At 39.5% G+C, this 23,895-nt stretch overlaps 1 protein-coding gene across 3 annotated transcripts in view; it reads left to right on the top strand.

Moving 5' to 3' along the window:
- The window catches only part of KLHL26 (kelch like family member 26), a 64,229-nt gene that overhangs the window by 20,312 nt on the left and 20,022 nt on the right, over positions 1 to 23,895 (top strand). For 2 of the 3 annotated variants that reach the window (XM_075205195.1, XM_075205198.1), the window contains one exon: positions 3,033 to 3,215. The exons of the other annotated variant lie outside the window; for it this stretch is intronic. In XM_075205195.1, coding sequence (XP_075061296.1) covers positions 3,033 to 3,215 — 183 coding nt within the window. The remainder of the gene's footprint in view (positions 1 to 3,032; positions 3,216 to 23,895) is intronic. 3 annotated transcript variants of the gene reach the window in all.

Here is a 23,895-nt window from a genome sequence, read left to right as displayed (position 1 = left end):
GGGTGTAAAGAAAACCCTCAAATCTTAGGCTGATACGTACACTGGTTATATGCCTTGAAAGCTGCAACGTTTTAACGAATATTTGCTTTCAACATTTTTTTTAATTGCATTTGTAACTAACCTAATTGAGTTGGGCAAGGTCTCATTTTAAACCTCTTTTTATGGGCTTTCATATGATATATAAAACAGAAGTATGTTTCAATAAAAATTAAAAATATAACATTTTAAAAATTTAGATTTTCTCAAAAAGCCATTTTTTATTGTTTGAAAAATTGTTCATACTGTTGTTAATAAGTCACCAAAGTTCTATTTTGGCATCATGAATGGTGCAGACAATCTAGTGAGAAAAGTGCACAGCTCAAACACGTGATTCAAAGTGGAAATCACAGTGAGGAAGTACCAGTACAAGTAATAAAGGTAGAAGTAGGGTAGGCTCTAATAAAAGAGATGAGTTTTCAGAGACAATTTAAAGCATACAATTAAATACAGTGACATGAAGCAGAAGGTAGTCATTGCCCTTCCCAGTTTAACTTACAATCTAAGAGGTCTGGGAAGCAATTTATACATAAGGGAGCAGGAGAAGAGGGTGATCATTGCTGTAAGCGGCAGAAAAGTCTGGGAGGAGGAGTATGGAGAATTGACCCCTAGATTTTGTTGTAAGTAGTTACAGGGTCACTTTTCTGATAGCAGTCTCAGTGGAATTTTGGGGTTAGAGCCTTTTTGGAGAGCGTCAAACAGGCAGTGATAACAGAGAAAGGGAAGCACTATGGAATTTGCTGATGCTATATAAATGTTGATTATGAAAGGAAGTTAAGCAGGTTAAAACAAATCGCTAAAGTAGTTAGGAGCCAAAAATGAGGAGGACAGATAGGTTGGTAGTCAGAGGGACTGTTTTCATGAGATTTTTTTTCTAGGATAGGTTAGATGAGCGAATGCTTAAAGGAGGATGGGAATGTACCAGTGAAAGTCAGGTTAAAGATGTGACTTAGATGCAGGCATGCAGTGTGGGAGAGGGTGCAGAGAAGCTAAGGAAAAAGTAGTCGAGCGAGCAGGTTGTGACAGTGGGTCTTAATTTCTTTTCACTTTCTTTTATAGGTGCTGTAATTTGTTGTCATATATCATAACCTAAAATTTTTATACTTCCACTGTACATGGGAAAAAATGCAAATTTTGTAAAATCACTGTACACAAAAAAAGGCAGAACATAGATGTTTGGTTAATGCAGCAGGTAAGTAGTTGGAATTGATACAAGTTCATCTCACTCCATGAAAGGGGATGTTTTATATCTTAGCAACCAGACCAAATTATACAGTTTTGTTGTGTCAATTTTGGCATATTTGTGTATCCTGGTAAATGTCATTAGAAAAGGTTAGAAAAAGTGTTGTTCTAATAATATTTTGAAGTTAAATTCAACAAGACTGCATCCAAAATTGATGTATGTTCTAACACTGTTATAGGCCTAGTAACAAGGATCAATGGAGATTTTTAACATTTTAATATACATTTTTTGTTTTTTAAAAATAAAAAATATTTTAGACACGGTTCTTATGTCTCCCCATTTGGTAGAGCATAGAAATGTACCCAATGGTAAATTTGAATGCTGTGCTCTTAATAATTGGTCAAAAGTAATGGTTTCCAGCGGTGCTAGTCATTATTCCTACTGCCATAATTCTGACGCTTAGTATAGCGACACCACAAATCCGATTACTATAAGCCTGTCATAAAAGAAATACCATTTTAAGTGACGTCAATCCCCACTGCCGCCATTTTATGCATTCAGAATTTAAAGGAGCCCTGTCAGAAATGTTCTCTGGCTGTTTTATGGTAAGTATTTCTTTCATGCCGGGCTTATAGTAATCGGATTTGTGGTGTCGCTATTACCACATTTGGACAAACGTACCCCACCTGTTTTCAGCCACATCACTGCATACTACATGTTTAATCAACAGCAGATTTCCTTATCATATAGCATATGCTGCTATACTATATATGTTATATATGCTACATCTGTTTTACTTATACATACATAGGCAGAAAAGTGAAAACCCTTGTGTTGGTTAAAAGTTATTTTTCCCCTGTATTTGTGTCTATCTCCCGACAGATATATATATATATATATATATATATATATATATATATATATATTCATGCCAATTCATCGGCCAATGTCCCAGTGCACAAAATTAGATTTTATGGAAGTAGGACAAAAATGAGTTCTGTTAAGTGTGAATTTTTTTTAAGGTGAGTAGAGAGATCATTTTATGCAAATCCCACCCCTCTCAAACTCTGTACAGAAGAGTGTGTGGCAGCTATAGCACCAACCGCCTTTAGTCTAGAAACCAGACTGTCAGCAGTGCTAGTTCTCTCGTGTATACGGCTGTACAGACGAACATACAGAGAAAGTCGGTGTGAGGAAACATCTCAGTGAAGCCCTGCAGGAAAGTAGAGCCAGATTTGATTTTTTTTTTTATTTTTTTTTTAAATGGGGTGATTTAAAAAAAAAAAAGTCTAATCTTTATATTTACTGAACCTTTAGACACGCTGGACACACACATGCAATTTTGTTGGTTGGTTTGACCAATTTCCAAGAAAGATATTGGACCCAGATCCAGTTGTCCACCTGGCCCCACTCAACTGTATCTTTATGTGTGGGGCCAGCTGGGAAAAAATGCAATATCAAACTAGTGATGTGCAAATGTAGCTTCTGGTTTTATTTGATTGCATTATTTTTAAACAACACTAAGGGGAGAATTCAATTTTCCACAAGGTGTCACAATGCGTCTCCGGAACAGTCAGCGAAGACATATTGCGTCAGAATTTTTATTAAAATATCTGATCATTTTCTTTCACGTGCCATGGAGATGCAAGGGAAAGTGAGCTGAGATTTTGTAGCCAGATATTGCAGGGATTTCTGACTGCACCTTGTGGCCAATTGAACCCCCCCCATGTGTGAATACTTATGCAGTATTTTGTGTATTTAAACATCTTACCAGAAGAATAGTCAATGAGATGTGATTTTCTTTACTTTTTAGCATGGCTGACAAGAACAGCTGCTTGAAATGCACCTTCTCTGCGCCTGACCATAGCACAACTCTCCTGCAAGGGCTGACTGCACTACGTGCTCAGGGTCAGCTGCTTGATGTCATTCTTACCATAAACAATGAAGTTTTCCAAGTGCACAAAGTGGTCCTAGCTGCCTGCAGTGATTATTTTAGGTAGGTTTAGAACTTGATTTTTCTTTTCCTTTTAATAGCCTTTTTTTTATTTTTGGCATTATGTATCTCCTGGCACAGTGGTATATCTTAAATGACAAAATGCTGGCTAGTTGAAACTGATGGGTTCTTGTTTACCCAACCTCATCTTCTATAGCAGTTCTATACAAGTTTTTCATGTAGAATGCTGATTGCATGTAACATACCTCTGTCGCATCTAAATCATATTGTTCACCTGTAAGTGTCAGTCTATCAGTTATGAGCTCATCAGCTGGAGATAATTAAATACATTGCATTGTTTGAGTGTACAATAAACTCTGCTTTATTAGATACAAGTCCCTATCTATATAGCAAAAATCACATATTACAGAAAACTACGCCCCAAAAGGTTTTAACCACTCATGCTCCCTTTTATTAAGGTAATTCTAGCGTTTTAAAATAAGCATTGCCCAATCAATTGTATGTGTTTCCAAAGCACAAAGTATTTTATTTTAGCAGATGTAAATAGTCAACAATTCAATACATTATTATATTATGATAAAGTACAGTACAGCACAGCCAATACCAAAAGATAAATACATACCAATGCAATCGCATGCGCTCGCTGCGCACCCACGGGACCCGGTGGACAGTATATCTGTTAGAATACTGTGTCAGAGTTGACTGAGAACCAGAGGGTGTGCAGCTATGATTATATACAGTACAGTTTTACACTTGAACAATAGAGATGACGTAGATCGTTTCTATAGGTCCAGACGTTGGGTGGGTCCAGGGTAAACAGATCATAGGTTGATTCAATCTAAGGAATCCAAAGGTGGGGGTCGTCTCTCCAGGGGGTCTGCTCCTTTCATAGCCAGCATCATACAAAGGATTATTCCCTAATAACAATAACTAAAATATGCAATGTGCGATCTCTTCGCCGACTGCACCGGACAGCTGCTGATGAATAGGGGATCAATATGATATCGGGCATGACACCTTTCCTATAACCTAAACCTTTAATAACACTAAAATGTACATATAATCACTATATATATATATATATATATATATAGACTAATAATAAACCAAATACTATCTGCTCCTGAATTACAGTGTAACGGAACCAATATGAAATTATATAAATAACTAAATGTTGTAATGTGTGCGTATTTTACAGTGCGAACGCACCACGCCACGTGTTACACGGCGTACGCTTCGCAATCGCACGGCAAACCAATATTAAACCAATATACTTTCGTTCATCCAATTATACGACTTCAACAGTCCACCCTTTGATAGTATAATAAACTATCACCTTAAAGATGTTATATGCAGGATCTCAGTACCACGTTTCATTGTTATGTAATACAAATCCCCCTTGGTGTATGACCACGCTGTTTGTAGATCTAGACAAGTTATCATAAGAGAGAGTCTTAATCCTCTAACGATTTCTTCTTTTACTGTAGACCGTACATTTCTGGAGCTTGGAGTTAACCTTTTGTACGCCCTTCAAGGGTGCAATAAAACACTTAATACATTATTTGGAAAGGTACAATAGAACATGTATCAGCTATACAGAATTCTCTACTACTGTTCTTCAAGTTTAACAGGTTCTTCTCTCCAACGCATGTCTTTAAGCTCAGAATACATTTAAACACTTCATGTTCATCAATAGCATCATCCTATGTCTATCGATAATGTCATATACAATCTCCTTCAGCTTGCGTTAATATACACTTCTAATAATGTCATCAGTTCTTTTCATCAACACTTGTGGGCGGGCTATTGTCTGTTCGTTCTTCCCAGTCTCCCAATACTCAGATTTAACAGTGATCGGTTTGCAAAGCATTGGGAGACTTCAGACTAAGGGACCTAGGTGTCGTACTTTTCCCTTAGTGACCTCCCGCCTATAGTTCGGGTACCTCAAAAATATTTAGTGGAAAGAGAACTAATTCTACTTGATATAATCACTGAGGCACGTGTGAGCACGCCCAGCACTTTGTTTGGTCTAAAACCTTACCCTCCCAAGAATGATAATCATTCTCAAGGATGCCTTCTCAAGTCCGAATATTACTGGATTGGCATCGCTGGGTGTATCTCTTTTCTAACCATGGGGTCGCCGTACTTACGGACGTACTGCTACTCAGACAATAGCTCCTCGCACTTTCTCTAAGCTCCGAGGTTTCCAAATTTTCCTTTACCCCTGAATTGAATAGAGTAATTGGCTGGACCGATTATGCTACTAACTTCTCCTTCCTCCCCAATACCTCCTTATCATTACTTGAACCAGTCTCTGTCACCTGCTAATAATCAAAAGAATTAACCGTCCTGAGAAGAGACTGAAATGAGAGAACACAAAACAGGAAAAACTACAACTTCATGCTGGACAACAGTCTTAGCCTTTGGCTCAGGTGCTACTAACTGCATTCGAGGCCTTCCAGAACAGACTCATGAGTGCCCTTGGACCCTTCTCTGAGTGTTGGCCCCTCTGCAGTGGGTGGAATGGGCACCAGTGTGTCTCTGCTACCCTTGAAGCCGTGATGCTGGTAGCCTACACCTGGTACCTGTCTGTCAAATAACCTGAGCCTAAGAAATTTCTGCTCCACAACTTACTCTCCCGATCCAACATCCTGACAGTTAGTGTGACCTTTCAGGTAACAGTGTTTTGGACATTCTTGGTTGCTGTCTCACTATTTACCTTCTCTCAAGGTCTAACCTAGCCTCCCAGTTACAATCTCATCTCACGAGGGGTCAAGAACATTTCACAAACCGACAGGTTAGGAGTCTGCTCAGGAGTGATCTTTTGGTAGCGGAAAAGGACTAGTGGCCGAAGCTATCAGTCACTTCAATCAAGTTCCAACTCTTATTCTATTCAATTCGTTCTACCGAGTACCACTACTTTATGTTCACACTGGTTTATGGCTAATTGAAAGTATGTGATTTGTTACCACTACTCATACATTATACCTCTATTATCAATAACATGAATACCCGTATCATCTATTATAACTCTAGGACTATCACATTGAATAACAAAAGTTTTGAGTATGACACAGTAATACATTAGACACATTTCAATACACCTTTACCCAGACATATTTCATTGGTACACCAGTGTATACTTGAGGATCCTGCATGGTGGTAATTGGATGACGTGTATTTGTTTTACCTGGAGGAAAACCCATCAGCAGGAGGGATATGGGATGGCTCTATTGGTCTACCTTGTCCATCTCTCCAGAGTCCACCAGACTCCTCACCACATCTCTTCACCTTCCAGACAGTTTATCCCTCAGGTAACACAAATCTTCATATATTAACCAATATGTGTATGTGTGTGTGTGTGTGTGTGTGTGTGTTCATATTTTAAAACTAAAACAATACAACGAAAAACAAAACAAAACATAGATTTGTTAACTGTCACATAAAACCCTGCTGTCTATTTGACAGCTATGTTCGCACTGGTGTGACAGCCATGTATGGTCGTGTGTGTAAATGTGGACCTTACTAGCAGCTACTTCAGTTGGTAACTGTGTCACTGCATAAAGTCCTCTAGGTAGTGTCCTAATCATGTGCTGGTATTGCTATAAAACGATTTCTCAGTCACCTCAACATCGCCCCCTAGACTAGAAAAAATGCTGAAGACCAATGTATATCAATCGATTTTCCCTCTGCCAACTCACATGTCATTCTCAGTACCTCACATTCAGCTACTTGACTAAGTGGGAAAGGCAAAGGGGTCTATTTCTATAACACTTTCTTCAAATATAACAGTATCCAGTACATGTCTGTCTAACAGTAAAAAAATATAAAACATGAAAATTCTACATATTCTAGGGTTTCACATTATGTCGTATCTTGTGGTAAAAATCCTACTCCAATGTTCTATACAGAGATGCATATCTGTATGCCTAACTTCCAGCAATCTCCTATCCACTCTTTGTGCATCCATATAAAGGCACATTTTTTAACAGGAGGCACGAATCATAAAACAAAACAGATATGCAATCTATAAAACATGAATCGTATTTCCACAACAGAACCTTTCTGCTTAAAATCAGCAGTTTCTATACACATGAAAACAAAACCCCTCACTGTTTCTGTAACTCATGTCAATCTAGTATGTGTGTCTCTGAACTTGTGTTATGTAAAAAAAATAAAAAATATGTCTTAGCCCCATTGATGAGACTGTGTCTGTTTTTATCTCTACCAGAGCAGAGAGAGAAAGAGAGAGAGGGAGAGAGACTAGCGTTTGTGTAAAGAATGAGAAATAGGAAAGCAATGAATGATGGGAATATAAAGATTTGAATACAAACATACATGCAGAAAGGGAGATTTTTACGACAAAATGACAGCTGGAATGGACTCTGACTCTATGGGGAAATGGCTGTATTCATTTAACTATGATCCCTCCCAAGAATGACTAGGGGGTCTTAACCGTGCAATCCAGTGTCGTCCGTCATTTGTTCATTAAGAACTCGGTATCTCATTGACTACATACCTTTTCAACGGACTTTCCTAACTTATAATAGAGAAATGTAAAAATTAACTGTTGATGACTCATCTGAGATACATAAACGATATTTTGGAGCAAAGTATGTATATACTTCATTGTTGGATAATGATTCTCAGCCAAACAAATTATCATGAGACACTGCAGCCTAAAACAAGGAGTGTTCCATTTGTCTATTGTTAATTAGTCTTTCAAGAGTAATTCTTCTATTTCTCTATCTCACCCCTTTTAAACACTACATCTATACTTCTTTTGTCTACCTTTATCTGTGAAGAGAAAAACAAGATATTTATCTTAAAACAGCAAACAAAACAAACATTTCCGTTCTCTACCATCGGTCAGCGATTAGGAAAACAAACATTTGACAACATAAAACAAACAAACAAAACCAACAAAGATTACCTTTTAAAATCAGTTTCTTTCTTCACTTTGCACCTTAATACTTACCACAGTTTTAAACTTTACTTTGTCTAGTTGTAGGATTACAGGTCTGACCTGAACTCTAGAGTTGATTAGTGCTTTCACGCACAGCATTTGCTGCTATAACATGTGCGGGCAGGTGTGAGTTTTCTAGTCTATGTGATTTCCTTCTTGGATGATATCTATGTGACCCACCCCTATGTGTATTGTCACTTTCCTTTTTACAATCTCTCCTAATGTGTCCTTCTTCTCTGCAATTGTAACATCTCACTATTCTGGGTTTCCTGTTATGTGGGTTGTATGCTGGTGGTCGTGTGTGCAGTCCCTCTAGTGCTGGGATACTTACCATCATTACCCTATTACTTAGTGTCGCTTTCTGTTTATTTTTATCATGTCCTATAGCTGACTCCCTGAGAACACTTACAGTACTTCCTCTCCAGTATGGTAATGAAGTTTGCACCCTTCTTTTCAAGTTTTCCCTGAGTCCATCCATTAGAACTTTAACAGCAACCTCTCTGTAGGGTACATTATGTCTGATACCCCAGTATATTTGGCCATCGCTATCAGAGCCCTGCAAAAATAGTCTGTTGCTTTTTCACTATCTTTTTGCTTGATAGTAAAAATTTTACTCCAGTCCACTATCACTGGAAAATATATGGCCAACTGTGTGATTATTTGTCTAATATTGTCCTGATTATCATCCTCGGTTAAGGATTCATCCTCCTCCAACATACAATCCTTAATGAACTTTTGTATATCAGTATTGAGAGGAAGACAGGCCTTCAACATTACTCCAATCGTTATTAGTTCGCTCGTACACATTACCATAATATCTAATAAACTGCTGACATTTGGTCAAATCTTTCCTAGGATCAGGGAAATCGGACAGAATTGAAAATATTTCAGATCTAGCTCATGGATCATGCTTTGCTACATGTTTTAAGGGAACATCACCATCTCTGCCCGCTTTCCTATTGGGAACTGTTATAGTGCAGACAGGATGTAAGTCTACCAAATGACTATGTTCTGAACTAGTTGCTGAAATTGCTGCGGCAGTACAATGGATGTCTCCCCCTGTGTTAACCTTTACATTATTCCCACCACTTTCAGCCGCTGCCCCTGCTGGTAAGATCATTCCTTCTCTTTGTCCTGAAACATTGCTTTTAACATTACTTAAAACAACATACAAGTTACTAGTTACAGTTTTTACATTTTTGGTATTGGCTGTACTTTCCGCCCCGACCGAATTTGTCGGGGGCGTGTTTGCGCTCAGTTCGCCACGCTTAGCAATGCACACTTCCGGAATGCTTGTTTCCGGTATGCTTACTTCCGCTGAACACGCGTTTCCTTGCCACGTGTACTTCCGCTGAACACGCGTTTCCTTGCCACGTGTACCCTTCTTGTTGCCACAATTTTAAACAGTCATCATGTTCAATTCTCGTTTTTGTTGATTTAATCAACCGCACTTTATCTTTAACATTATTTAACACCTCTGAATCAAGACTACCTATGTTTGGGAAAGGTTTCACACACTCCCGGGTCATCTTGACCCATTTGTCGCAATATGCCGTAGCTTACGCACTGTATTTATTATACATAACATATTTTGCCGAACCAACCGGCCATTCATTAGCCAGCACAACATGAACTATCTCTAGCGTTTGCTTCGTATCCATTGTAAAAACAACCTATTTCTCAACGCTACGCACAACAGAACCTACTAGAGATTTTTTATTCGTGGATGTTTTCAACAGGCACGTCCCCTTAAAGATATCAATGCCCTTCCTAGTTTGAGTACTTTACCACTGTTAGCACCCGATATCAATCAAGAATATCAGTGGTTGCAGCGTATTTCCTCCCACATCTCCCAAGTCGCAATCACGGCTGCACTAAATCAACCATGCGGTCCGATCGCACCGCTTACGGATACTAACTATCAGTAAGCTTTGCGATTAATATTTGGGAATGCCGCGAAAACCTGCTATTTTTGCTTCGAGAATGCCATGCATACTCTGTGGTGTCTCTTTATCACCTGCTCTTTGTTAGAACAGAACACCACTCACACAAAGGTTTCTTTTTATCCTGCTCAGCCCTAGAACAGAACCTTTGTTGTCAGGTCACCTTTTTTACCATGCCCCGTCAGACACACCTGAACCAAAGCGCTATCAATTTTAAATAGTTCCACGCTGCCCTCCCAATTCTCAATCACGGCCTTGCCATGCGGTCGATTTGCACAACTCAATGATTCATTATGCGGACCACAGATAACACCGCAATGCTCTGTCCCTTCCAGCAAACAATACCCTTTATCAGTGAATGTCGTGATTAGTATTGGGTGCACGTGCAAAAACCTATAGTTGCCTATTATACTTTTGCCTTTATGTATAAATAACATTCACATACACACACACATAACCTTTGTTTTCTGTACAGAAAATAAATTTCCTAAACAATGGCACTATCTTTTCAGAGATTTTACCAAGTGATTACACTATGCATAGATAACAAACTATGATCATGACTGTTTACACACTTGGCAATATTACCGGAAGTACACGTACGCAAGGCAGGAAGTACACATACGCAAGGCAGGAAGTACACATACCCTATGCAATGCAATACACTTTAAAACGTAAAACGACAATAAAAAGAAACATTTTTCTTTCTTGTCCCTAGATTCTAATTAGCGTTCCTTCAGTCTATGCAACAATGGACATTCGGTCTCTCAACACAAAGTGAACCACAGGTCTTAAACACATTGCGTTCTTTCCTGCTATGCGACGCGTCCGTCAATCCACCCTTTGTTGAGGAACCGAATAACGTAAGCGTTGCATACCTGCCGATAACGTAACTCCTAAACTTACGAGCCCCCAATTATTAAAGTAATTCTATAGTTTTAAAATAAGCATTGCCCAATCAATTGTATGTGTTTCCAAAGCACAAAGTATTTTATTTTAGCAGATGTAAATAGTCAACAATTCAATACATTATTATATTATGATAAAGTACAGTACAGCACAGCCAATACCAAAAGATAAATACATACCAATGCAATCGCATGCGCTCGCTGCGCACTCACGGGACCCGGTGGACAGTATATCTGTTAGAATACTGTGTCAGAGTTGACTGAGAACCAGAGGGTGTGCAGCTATGATTATATACAGTACAGTGTTACACTTGAACAAAAGAGATGACGTAGATCGTTTCTATAGGTCCAGACGTTGGGTGGGTCCAGGGTAAACAGATCATAGGTTGATTTCAATCTAAGGAATCCAAAGGTGGGGGTCGTCTCTTCATGGGGTCTGCTCCTTTCATAGCCAGCATCATACAAAGGATTATTCCCTAATAACAATAACTAAAGTATGCAATGTGCGATCTCTTCGCCGACTGCACTGGACAGCTGCTGATGATTAGGGGATCAATATGATATCGGGCATGACACCTTTCCTATAACCTAAACCTTTAATAACACTAAAATGTACATATAATCACTATATATATATATATATATATATATATATATATATATATATATATATATATATATATATATATATATATATATATATAGACTAATAATAAACCAAATACTATCTGCTCCTGAATTACAGTGTAACGGAACCAATATGGAATTATATAAATAACTAAATGTTGTAATGCGAGTGTGTGCGTGCGTATTTTACCGTGCGAACGCATCACGCCACGTGTTACGTGGCGTACGCTTCGTAATCGCACGGCAAACCAATATTAAACCAATATACTTTCGTTCATCCAATTGTACGACTTCAACACTTTACACAGATGTTACTATATTCTCTCATTATCACACAGGAATACTTCCCAGGGGGGTTTGGCTTATCTCCTGTCTGCTATGTCCAAGGTTATAAGCATAGCCTTACAAATAAGGAATTACTCCTACAAAACAGGTGCATCTAATCTGTCTTTAAGTTATAACAGAACAAAATGGCTATAAGGCAACAAGATGGCGTCAGCTTAGCAAAATCACATTTCTCATTTCCCATCCTTTTATTCATTATTTACCCTAACACTACCTATCAGAGATCATTCTTGCTGTCGCTTTTAATGGGTACTTATTCACATACACCCTTCTAACAGAACATATGAATAGGGATGCCTAAAACTGGATACATAGAACAACCCATCCCCCTCCAATAGCAAGTCCATGATCCCTCTTCTAGCTGATAGATGGTCAATGAGTCGACAACCGTCTTGCACCCGCTGCATGTCCTGATGTCAGATCTTCACATATATCGGTGAACATGAGAGGCTCTATGGCCTCTTGTGCTTCCTTTTTGTCTTTTAACTATGGATTTTTTTTAGGGAAGGAAAGGGAGGGAAAAAATACACAGTGCGCTCGGCAAGTGTTATATGTCACTTATTTCACAATAGAAGGGATTGTCCATTGTGCTGTATATCTTCATAAGGATAAGCTTCAGTAACGACCATGTGGATTCCAAGGAAAAGGTTCTTGGTTTCTGCACTGATCACTGGCAGTAGTACTGAGAGTTCCACAAGGTTCACACTTATTAGATGGCGCGTACAGTACAGCGGTTAAGACAGATGTGGTAACTTTAATTTTTTTGGAAGAGAAACTCTTTACTACATTTAATAAGCCACATCATCAATTTTATTACTATATATATATTATAATAAGGATTAGTAACAGTCCTTGAAGTACAACATGTATAAAACCTGATAACCATCCTCCTATACCCTTGAACCAATCGGCCAGGTACAACCATGAAAACTATCCTTCTAGATAAGCATCTCCAGTGTGCTCCTTTAAAAATGTATTCATGTATTAATTTTTTTTGTAAGTGTTCATCAAACATTTTCTCTGGATCATCTGCATCACTAGTTGAAAAGGTGCAACCCTGGGCTTCAATTTACACATTTAGGGTCAGGCAGTACCCTCCAGACTAAGCTGTCAGGTAGTCCAATATTAACCTATTGTCTTGTGTAAATGTAAAATGTTGGGTCACAATACTCACAAATACATTTCTGTATTGGGTGTAAACCCCTACAGTCATGGGTTGCTCTTTTCTTATTTGGTTGGGTTAAACTTTCATATTAGAATTTTTCTCATTATGTATAATGATCTTTAGATTACTATTGGCATGATTCTGGTTCTTCCAGACCTAGCTTTCCTTTCTAGACTAGTACACATCTACAGCCTACAGCAAAGGAACATAACATGCAATCAATATTCCTTCTGCTAATATCAATGAACACTTCTCTCTTTTCTCCCTTGGACCTTTAAAAAACTTGTAAAATACAGTTTACTCAGACTCCCCTTGTCTGAAGATCTTGCAGTGGGATGCATGTATTCAGGTGTCATTTCCCTGTACTTTAATTACCATGGAAGTCGTCAATAAGACCTGGAAAGGACTCTCGTATCTGGGTTCAAGAATCTTCCTGACGTGCTTTTTCATGACCACCCAGTCCCCTGGTTGCAGTTTATGTGTACCTGCATCAAAATTAGGACCTGGAATGGAAGAAATCACTTGCCCATGTATTTCAGTTAGTTGTTTCTCTAATAAAGCAACATAGTTCAACAAATCAACATGCACATGCTGTAGTTGCTTTGGAAAGTAACAGCCTGTTCTGTGTGCTGTGCCAAACAGTATCTCATTTGGTGCATCCATGGCAGGCCTGTTTCAGCCATTATTTTCTGCATTTTCAATTTCAGAGTACCAATAAGGGGCTCCACACATCCTGAACTTTGGGGTCTGTGAGGGGTGTGAATGGCAGATATGATTCCCATGTCTTTTAACAGTTCCTGGAATCCTTGTCCCGTAAAGTGTGTCCCTCTGTCACTTTCAGTGACCTCTGGTACCCCATATCAGCAGATTACCTCACTCGTAATTTCTTGGCTACTGCTTTAGCATTTGCTTTCCTATACAGTCATGCCTCCAGCAAGTGATTAAAAAAGTCGACACAGACTAGCACATTTTCAAAGCCCGAGCATTTGGGAAGTTGTACAAAGTCTATCTGTATCCTCTTATAGGGATACTGTATCTGCGGTGTGCTTTTCCATAGGACAGACTTACCCGGGTTATTCTATGCACAGATTAGGCATCCTGCCACTAACACCTGTGCTGCTTGGACAAACCCTGGTGCTATCCATAACCTGTCAGTGAGTACAACCATAGCATCTTTCCCCAGTTGCACTTTACCGTGTGCTGTATTGGCCATAATATGATAAAGTGCTTTTGGCAGACACAAACGCTGACCTTTACACCACTCTCTTTGCACTTCTAGTGCTTCATGTTTTGCCCAAGTCTTTTTCTCATTCTCTTTATTTGTCTCTGCATAAGTTGGAGTGTGGAACGGTCAAATTTGGGGTCAGGGGGTCACAATGTAAATAGACTCCCCTTGGGGTACTGGGGCTATGGCGGCTTCTCGTGCGGCCTGCTCTACCAGTCTATTTCCCTTAGCTTCGGGGGTAGTGTCTCTGTGTGTGTCTTCATCTTCATCACTGAGTTTGGAGGGCAGCTGGAATGCGGTGAACAGTGCCCTGATATGTTCAGCATGTTGACTAGTTTGCTTGCTGAACCTATAAGTCCCTACTTTTCCATATAGGGCCATAAACATGTGCAATTTCAAACGCATAACTTGAATCAATGTAAATGTTTACTCTTTGTCCTTTTGCATATATGCATGCAAAAGTCAGTGCTGGCGCTGAAGTTACTTCAGTTTAAAATTGGTTAAACATTTGGCTCTGCTCAGAGGAGAGTATAAATGGCGTACTATCATCCAGAAGTGCTATTGCAGGAGCACAGATAATAGCTCTTAAAGTCTTGAGGCTTTTTTCATTTATGTACAAACATTGAATTCCCATCAATGCATTACCATACCCATAATACAAAGGTATTTACAGTATATGATGATTATAGCACAGTAAATAAGGGCAGTTAATGTCTTTACAACACTGATTGACTCAAAACTATTATTAGGATACAAAATAAAAACCTTTTGTTATCTACCATAATTTGACATTATATTGCATTACTTTCTTTCAACCATCTGATATAAAATTTGGTTAAAAAACCACAAAAATAAACCCAAACACTATTTCTTATTCATCTATGTTAGTCCATTTCTCCTTTTCTCTTTAAACACATACCTTCTGACCTTCTACAACATACAGAAAAACCACCTAGTTCATGCATTTGCTATGCGAATAGCCCATAAACTCTATTATCTCTTTCCAAAACAAGGTAATCATTACTCAGCAGAGTCTACGTTCCTTAAATCCTTCATTAGTTTATACTTATGTTTGTTGTGGCTGTAGACCAAAACATATTGCAAACTTCTATTCATTGGAAGTTGGATCAATGCAATATGGATTGCCTAAAGGGTCTTTGCAGCTGGAGACCTGTTAAAAAAAAAAAACAAAAACAAAAAAACCTTTTGCATAGAGATTAACATTTATTCACTAGGAATTACAGTAACTATCATGCTTGTCAGTATCAGTACACCGTTATCAAGTAACCAGTAAACATTTTTGTGCAGTGAACAGCTGCTAAAAGCTTAACTGTGACGCTATGCGTTCCATGCCATGATTTCCTCAAAGGGGCAGTCCCTATTCTCACAAACAGGGAATGTCAAAGTGACGAGACCTGGATGTTCAAAGCCACTCCTTTCTCATCATCACCTAGTACAGCCCCCTTGAATGACACTAATATGTTTTCCAGGTTTACAAACCTTCAATCTGTAATCTTGGTTCCAGGCATTCAGCCATTTGAAAGCAACACTGCTCCTCTCATAAATAAGAGTACTCTCGTTAGACACCTCACATTGTGTCTATAAATCACTCAACATTTTCTCAACAAAATCTCCCGTGACCAAATATTCACACACATTTCCAGATTTTGTGATTTCCATGTTGAAAGTACAAATATATTCACAATTCTCGCTCACAGACGACATTTTCTTTCAGCCCTTTCTTTATGGGCATAACAAACCCTTCTGATTTCTGAGAACATTCAACAGCGCCATTTTTACACAGATTAAAACAGCTTTTAATATCTGCATGTAAAAGTTAACTCCCACAATTCTCAACTTCATTAACGAGAAAGCTATTTTTCTCAACTTCAGAAACAAAATTACTAGAGATGCTCAGTGACCCCCGTGTTTTGGTTTTGGATCTAGATTAGCGTTGTGTTTTGGTTTTGGTTTTGGCAAACCGCCCTTGCGTGTTTTGGTTTTGTTTTGCAATTTGGTTTAAAAATCAATGTTTTTGGGCATAAAATAACCGAATTTAGTGGTCCACCTGTTTCTTGAATAAGTAAGGTAATTCTAAAGCTAATAAATTAGGAAGAAAACAGTTTAATCCCTGGTAGGCCGTCCTTAATTCTGCACACAAACCTGGTTGTCTTCCTCTTCATCTTAGCCTATTGGCAATGCAGCCATTGTCTTTGGGTGTATATTACACCCTACACTTATAGTTAAATATCTAAAGAAATGTACAAAGGCAATTTGGTTTCTGTCTCTATAGACCCCCCTCCACTTGTAGTTGAATAGAAAAGAAGCAACCTGCATAGACTGTAGAATTAGAATATAAAAAGAAATGAACAAAGGCAGTTTGGTATCTGTCTGCATCAGATCCCCTCTCCACTAGGAGTAAAATAGAAAACTATTCAGCCGTTATATAATCTAGCATATAAATAGAAATTAAGAAAGGCAATTTGGTATCGGTCTGCATCATAATCATCAACATCATCATTAGCGCCCTGGTCGCCTACACAAATCTCCCCCTCATCCTCTTCTATTTCCAAAGTGGCATCCTCAATTTGTGTATCACCGCCTACACTCGGGCTGTTCAGGCACACATCAGCAGAACTGCTGAAAGGACCCTTCTTTATGGGTACACTAACAGAATGCTCACGATTACACATACCACTGGTGGATGGACTCTCCACAAGGATTGGTGTCATTTCTGATTCAGAGCATACATTATCCTCTAATTCCTTACTGTTTTCTTGCAGCTCGGCTTTCCCACGTAACAGTAGTTGTGCACTACTTTTAGACTCCAAATTACTTGGTCTTGCTTGCTCACGAGTGTCCTTACAAGAAGAAGGCTCAGTAATATTTTTAGATCTGGCAGTAATAGAGAAAGGTGAAGGCCTCATTCTTTCTTTGCCACTGCGTGTGTAGAATGGCATGTTGGCAATTTCTTTTTTTTTTATCGGCAGTAAACTTTTCGTCAGTTACACTTCTTTTTCGCTTCAACACGCTACATTTTTTTTGGGTGTGTGTTTTTTTTCCCCTGATTTAAAAAGACTATGTACTTTTACATTGGCTTTACCAGATGACGTACTGGGAACACTACCATCAGGACTGGTGCCAGCACCTGCTTGCTGATTCTGCTCATATGTGGACTGCTTTGAATCCATTTTAATGAGCCCAAAGCACTTGTAGTGCAAAATATTGAATTAGATAGATACTGCTGACAAATATGACTTTTTGTGACAGCCAGAAAAATTAGTGTAAAACACTGGGGAATATGGGACACCCCAAAAGCACTTGTAGTGCAAAATATTGTATAGATACTGCTGACAAATATCACTTTTGACAGCCAGAAAAATTACTGTAAAACACTGGGACACCCCAAAAGCACTTATAGTGCCATTTTTATTTTTTTATTTTTTTTTATTTTTTATTTTTTTTTATTTTTATTTTTTTTTAAAAAAAAGCCTCTATCCTCCTCTCTTACTGCTCTAACAATTGCTAATACAATTGATATTAATATTAGAACTGTATAGAATAGAAACGATAATGTGTCCAATTATTGCTCTGTCCCTGCGCTAATATAGCCTGTAACCTAATCCTGCTCTCTCCCTCTGTCAAATGGCGATGGATTGCTGTGGAGGCGGGTATTTATGGTTTTCAAATCTCGCGAGAACCAAGCTCAGAAATACGAATACGTCACAATGACGTTTTGCCTCGATTTCGATTCCGAATGGGCGGGAGAGCTCGGCTTGGTACTCGTATAGGCGAAATTCGGATGGATTTGGATCTCGGGAACCGAGCCCGCATATCTCTAAAAATTACTTTCTTCAAATACAGAAACAGCATGTTGTATCCCAGCCAACTTTGTTCTGACACTAGTAATAATAGTGATAATGTACATTATTTACAGTCTTGTCCGTCCACTGAATCGTGCAGTGACGGACCAAAGATTTTAAAACTTCTTTTACATCTCTTCACATTATTTGCAAATGTACAACTTTTTCAACTTTGAAACATGTCTCTTGTAAAACGGTCAAGACAGACAAACACGGATCTCCCTCACACGCAGTAAGACGGAGATAAAACTCACATACAGAGAAAGAAAAATTAACTGCTATCTTCCAGCCTACTGCTGTGGAACTACAAGTCCCAGCATTAGACTAAATACAATTCAGCTTCGATATGCTACAATCACTCAGCAATCCGGACATATTTTATCCTCTTGAAATATTGAAGTATTCTTGAAGAACCTTTTTATCAATGTTATATACATTGCCAGATAACAAAATACAGAGTCCTTCTTATCTCAACACACTGAAATCTTTTACACAGAATAATGGAGGGGCACATTTCACTCTTTCAGCTGCGTAGCATCAAACATACATTTTTAGTACACAACCCACTTGATTCACCATTTTAGTCATTATATAATTTAGCTTGTGATACATTTAGCCTATCCACATATATTGCAAGTTTCCAGTTCTCTAAACTTTCCTTTGCCACCTCAAACTATCTCTTCGGGTTTGGGCTCAATACCACTTTTGTTCTGTTCACATTACCACTTGCAACACCCTTGTTTCTCCATTAACACATATCAATTCCTTTTTTGGCTTTCCCCACTTTCTTGACAAATTTCATGCAGACCTCCTACTCCCCACACATCCTATAAATCTGCACATCATTTCTATGGGGGGGTTGCTGTCATCTATATGCTTACTGTCTATATTCCCCCTATATTGACAGTACTTTTGAGTCCCAATAGAGACTCTGGTCTAGGTTCTGTGGACACATTGGGGTGGATGTCCGATTCTTTGGGCTCCTTACACTGGATGTCCGGTTCTTTGGACTCCAGACACTGGATGCCCCTGTGCAGAATAGCTTGACAGTATCTGGGACGAAGGTCTGAAAATTCTTTCTAAACTTCTTGACAAAGTTCTGGGGATGGTGTTGGTGTATCACACATGCACTCAAAATTCACTCATCTTACAGAAATCTAATTACCAATACAATTACAATAAACAAATTGTCAGTAACTGTATAATTCTGAGACTTACAGATCTGCGTGCCTGATACCTTAGACGGACATGAGGAAGCTCTAAACAGAGGAGCCTGACGAGTAGAAAACTCTACTCATCCGGGTTATAGTCAGAGCCCTGTGTACAGGGCGACCTCCAGTTCTGTCTGTCCTTGGCTTAGGTCAGCAGTCTCGTTGTGGACCTCCAATGCTGTTGAATCTAAATCAGATTGTTCACCTGTAAGTGTCAGTTTATCAGTTATGAGCTCATCATCTATCTGCTTTATTAGTTACAAGTCCCTATCTATATAGCAAAAATCACGTATTACAGAAAACTACGCCCCAAAAGGTTTTAACCACTCATGCTCCCTTTACACAGATGTTACTATATTCTCTCATTATCACACAGGAATACTCCCCAGGGGGGTTTGGCTTATCTCCTGTCTGCTATGTCCAAGGTTATAAGCATAGCCTTACAAATAATGAATTACTCCTACAAAACAGGTGCATCTAATCTGTCTTTAAGCTATAACAGAACAAAATGGCTATAAGGCAACAAGATGGCGTCAGCTTAGCAAAATCACATTTCTCACTTCCATACTGTCTCTTATTTGGGTGATCATTCCTATTTGGTACCCAGTTATTTCTGTTCTGCTTTCTATTCTGTGTTCATCTTTTGGATACAATGGCTCAACACAGGTAAATTCCATTTTTCTTGAAGTGTTTGACTGGTGCCCAAAAGTACAGTATATAGGGGACAGTGCAACTCACACTGACTTAAAAGGATACTGGAATTCAGCAAGTAGTTCTTTATGATATCTGATTTTTTGATTTCTGTGTTTTAATTACCAATTCATTAAATTATGTATTGCATACTTTTTGCCTAATGATGTGTGGTTTTTTTTTTGTTTAGTTTTGTTTTTTTTAACAAAAGGAAAGCAGTCTGCCTGTCGCACCAATGTTTTTTGTGAGGTGATTTTATCTGTGACTGGTTTGCTGCACGAAACAGGAGTCAGGTACTGGCAGGCAAATTTTAGCCTAGGGATGACCACATAACACTGGTACCTAGTGCATTAGCAGCAGCTAATCTTTTAACGTAATGATAGGTCATACTTGCCAACTCTCGCAGAATTTTTGGGAGACTCCCGAATTGCGGGCAGGGCTCCCGGACTCCCAGGAGAGCAGGCTATTCTCCCGCACCCTGCACACTTTCTAGTTAAGTGGTCACTTTCTATTGAAGTGGTCAGGATGTGGGCCTCCATAACGGCATAATCCTGTATTTCTCTGTGGACTGCCAATTCCTGCACTTCACCTTTCCTGCGGGATCTCCCAGAGGGGAGGAAAGGCAAAAAAGATATAGACAATATTTGTCTTTTTTAGCAACATAATTTTAATAACGCAAGTCTAAACTAGTGTTATTAAATAGCCAATGAGCTTGATTTATTTTATTTCTGTTTAAAACAATAGAGACCCAGTTCAATGACATAGGGCTTATGTAACAGCCCCTTCATGACCATTTGCAAGATACTGTGCCGATAAAATATCCTTTCACTACAATTTATCAAGCAGCGATACTTGGCTGCCATGGCAATAAAGAGTTAGCCATTTTGCCAGGCCAGTCTTTGCCCTTGTGCATATATGTGTGAGCTGCCTTGCCAGATTTAGGCCTTCAATTCCACTTATGTGGCAAAAAAAGTTTAAAAGTACATAAAAAATAAATAAAAAATTCAACTATATTTATCAACATTTATACATTACAAATGCTTTATTCAAAGTTTTTTAAATTCACATGGGGAAGAGTTAGGCTGGGTACACAATGTGTCAGGTGCCGTCTCCGCACCTCCGCTGGGTGCCGGAGACGGACACCCTCTGCCCGGAAGAGATGTCCCGTTGCTAGGCAACGGGACGCGATCACATGATCGCGGTGCTCGCGCATGCGCGATGCGCTGCTTCGGTTGCTAGGCAACCCAGACGTTTCCCAGCAATCAGCTGAGACTGATCGCCGGGACTTCCTCCCTAGGGCTTCCTGTCTGCCCCTATTTAAACTTCCCTCTGGCACCATTAGGGTGCCAGAGTATTGGTTCCATCCAGCTCCAGCATTTATATTACTATTACTGTTCCTGACCTCCTGTGTATAGACTCCTTGGCTTGTTTGACCTCTCTCCCGGATCTCCCTTGTACTTCGCTGCCCGCACTGGAATTGACCTTTGGACCGTCCCTGACTACTCTTGTCTTCTCTCCGTGGTACCTCGCTTCCTTGGTTTCGACTCGGCCTGTCTGGGTACCCTCCATTGGTGACTTCCTGGGAGAACCGCGACCTGCACATCACACGCAGCCAAGCCCAAACCTCCTTGCGTGGGTCCTTGGTGAACAACGGTGGTGTGTTAGACTCCGCGCCTCTCAGGTTAGTAGCACAAATACCAGTCAGTGATATTCCTAGTGAAAAGTGTGACACACTACAGGGGTTTGACGATATTAGGCCAATCACCCGATAAATGACTGTTCGGCCCGATATTGCGCTAGTGTATACACTGCAACGATGAGCGATTTGTCGTTCCAAAGCACATCATATCGTTTAATTTGATTGTTAAACCAAACTAAAAATCTTGTTCAATGATGGAACACTGTTGTTTCAATTCTGCAGCGTGCACGATCAGAATCTGTGACAGGATAGACCACCTATGCCACTCTGTCTGTTGTTGCTGGGAACCAGCTGGGCTTACTTTGCCACTGTTCCCTTTCGTTATCACAAATACGCCCTCTTGCTGCAGTAGGAGGGGCTTACAATGCTGCCACCACTGAGCTCCTTCTATGGCACCCAGAACCACATTCCTTCTGGGTAACTGACGCTGCTAGTGTACCTCGTTGCTGGTGTACCCGGGCTGGTACTCCTGAACTCTTACTATGGATCCGGGTTCCTGTGGATGGATCCCCCCTGGCCTATCACACTAACCAGGGCTGCATGGGTAGCAGGCAGAGCGGTGGTACTGGAAAAGCTTGGGTCTAAACCTCAGACAGCCGGAGAACAGATTAGATTTTAGGGTATAATCGGCAGGTCACAGGATTACAGCAATATTGAAGACGTTGTCAAGCAGGGTCTTGAAGCAGAGTGATGTTTATTGCTCAAGTGTCCTGACAAGGACAGTTCCACTGATTCAAGGTATAAGTGGTCAGGTCAGATGGAACATCAGAATGATACATTTCAGTGTACAAGTCAGTGCATTTTATACAGATTTGGACACAGGCTATTTTAAGAATCAGGATATAACCCCGTTTACCAAAACACGGATTTATATGGAAAGCCACTAATATTTATACTTCGCTATGAAATTCTTAGAAAACTTGCTGTGATTTCCTGGATTTTATTTCAGAGGCAGGAGACCCACTAGCAAGTCAAAAGGTCTGACTGGCATATGATTACTTCAGACAGTCGCCAAACACACATTCCCACAGAACAACAAAAAACAAAACAAGCCACTTCCCCACATCACAATGCACCAAAGGCTTGGTAAACACTTAAAGTATGGGGTAAAATAAAAAATATCTATTGCTGGTGGACACTCCGATTTTGGTTGGTAATAGAGCTTTTCACTCTGATAAATCTGCCTTTTATTGCATTCATCTTCAATGGATCCCTATCCATGATGGTAATGTCTCAAAATCACAATAGCATCCCATAATGTATCAAAAGGTTATTATTCTGTCGCTCTCCCTCAGCAAAAATTATTAAAACCAGTATATTGTGCTTACCTGCCATCTTCAGGATCGTCCATGTATCTTCTGATTTGCAGCCACCAGGACTCCCATCGACTTCAGTAGAAGAGGAGGAAGATAGTAAAAAGAGGGAGAATAAGAAAGGGGGTGGTTGGGAGTAGGTTCATGGCTAGAGGTAAAGTGGACTTGCGAGGGTCACAGGGGAAAAGTGGATGGTGGGGATAGATATGATAAGAGTGGTAAATGGAGACAGACAGATACACAAACTAGAGAAAGCAAGGACAGATAACACAAAGGGGGGGCAAAGAAAGGCAGATGTGGTAAAACTTCTGGATGACTATATTGCTAATGTTTTGCTGCATGTTACTGGATTTAAATCTTCAGCCTGAATAAAATGATACCAGGGCACTACTTCTCTCGTCGCCATTGGTGGAACTGGCACGTGATCACCTAAACACTTATTAGAACACTGTTCTGTAATGTGAAAGTGGGAGTTGCACAATAGGGTGATCCAGTTGGCAGCAGAATCCAATCTAATGTGCACCTTATCATTGCTAAATCTGTGGGCCTGAGTCATTAATGGAGAGGAAACCATGTTACAATGTAAGTGGTGCAAATTAGTTTATTATTTTGCACATAAGTTAAATACTGGCTGTTTTTCATGTAGCATACACATACATGATAGCTTTATTTTTACACTGACATTTAAAGTTTATCAAGGACATGCCCTACACCAACTATAAATCTGTCCCCACATTTTAAATTTACCTCCCCCTCTAATGCATTAT

The sequence above is a fragment of the Mixophyes fleayi genome, chromosome 1 (assembly GCF_038048845.1).
Source record: "Mixophyes fleayi isolate aMixFle1 chromosome 1, aMixFle1.hap1, whole genome shotgun sequence".
Lineage (NCBI taxonomy): Eukaryota > Metazoa > Chordata > Amphibia > Anura > Limnodynastidae > Mixophyes > Mixophyes fleayi.
Note: the sequence above shows the minus strand (reverse complement) of the source record. Positions and strands in the feature narration are given on the sequence as shown.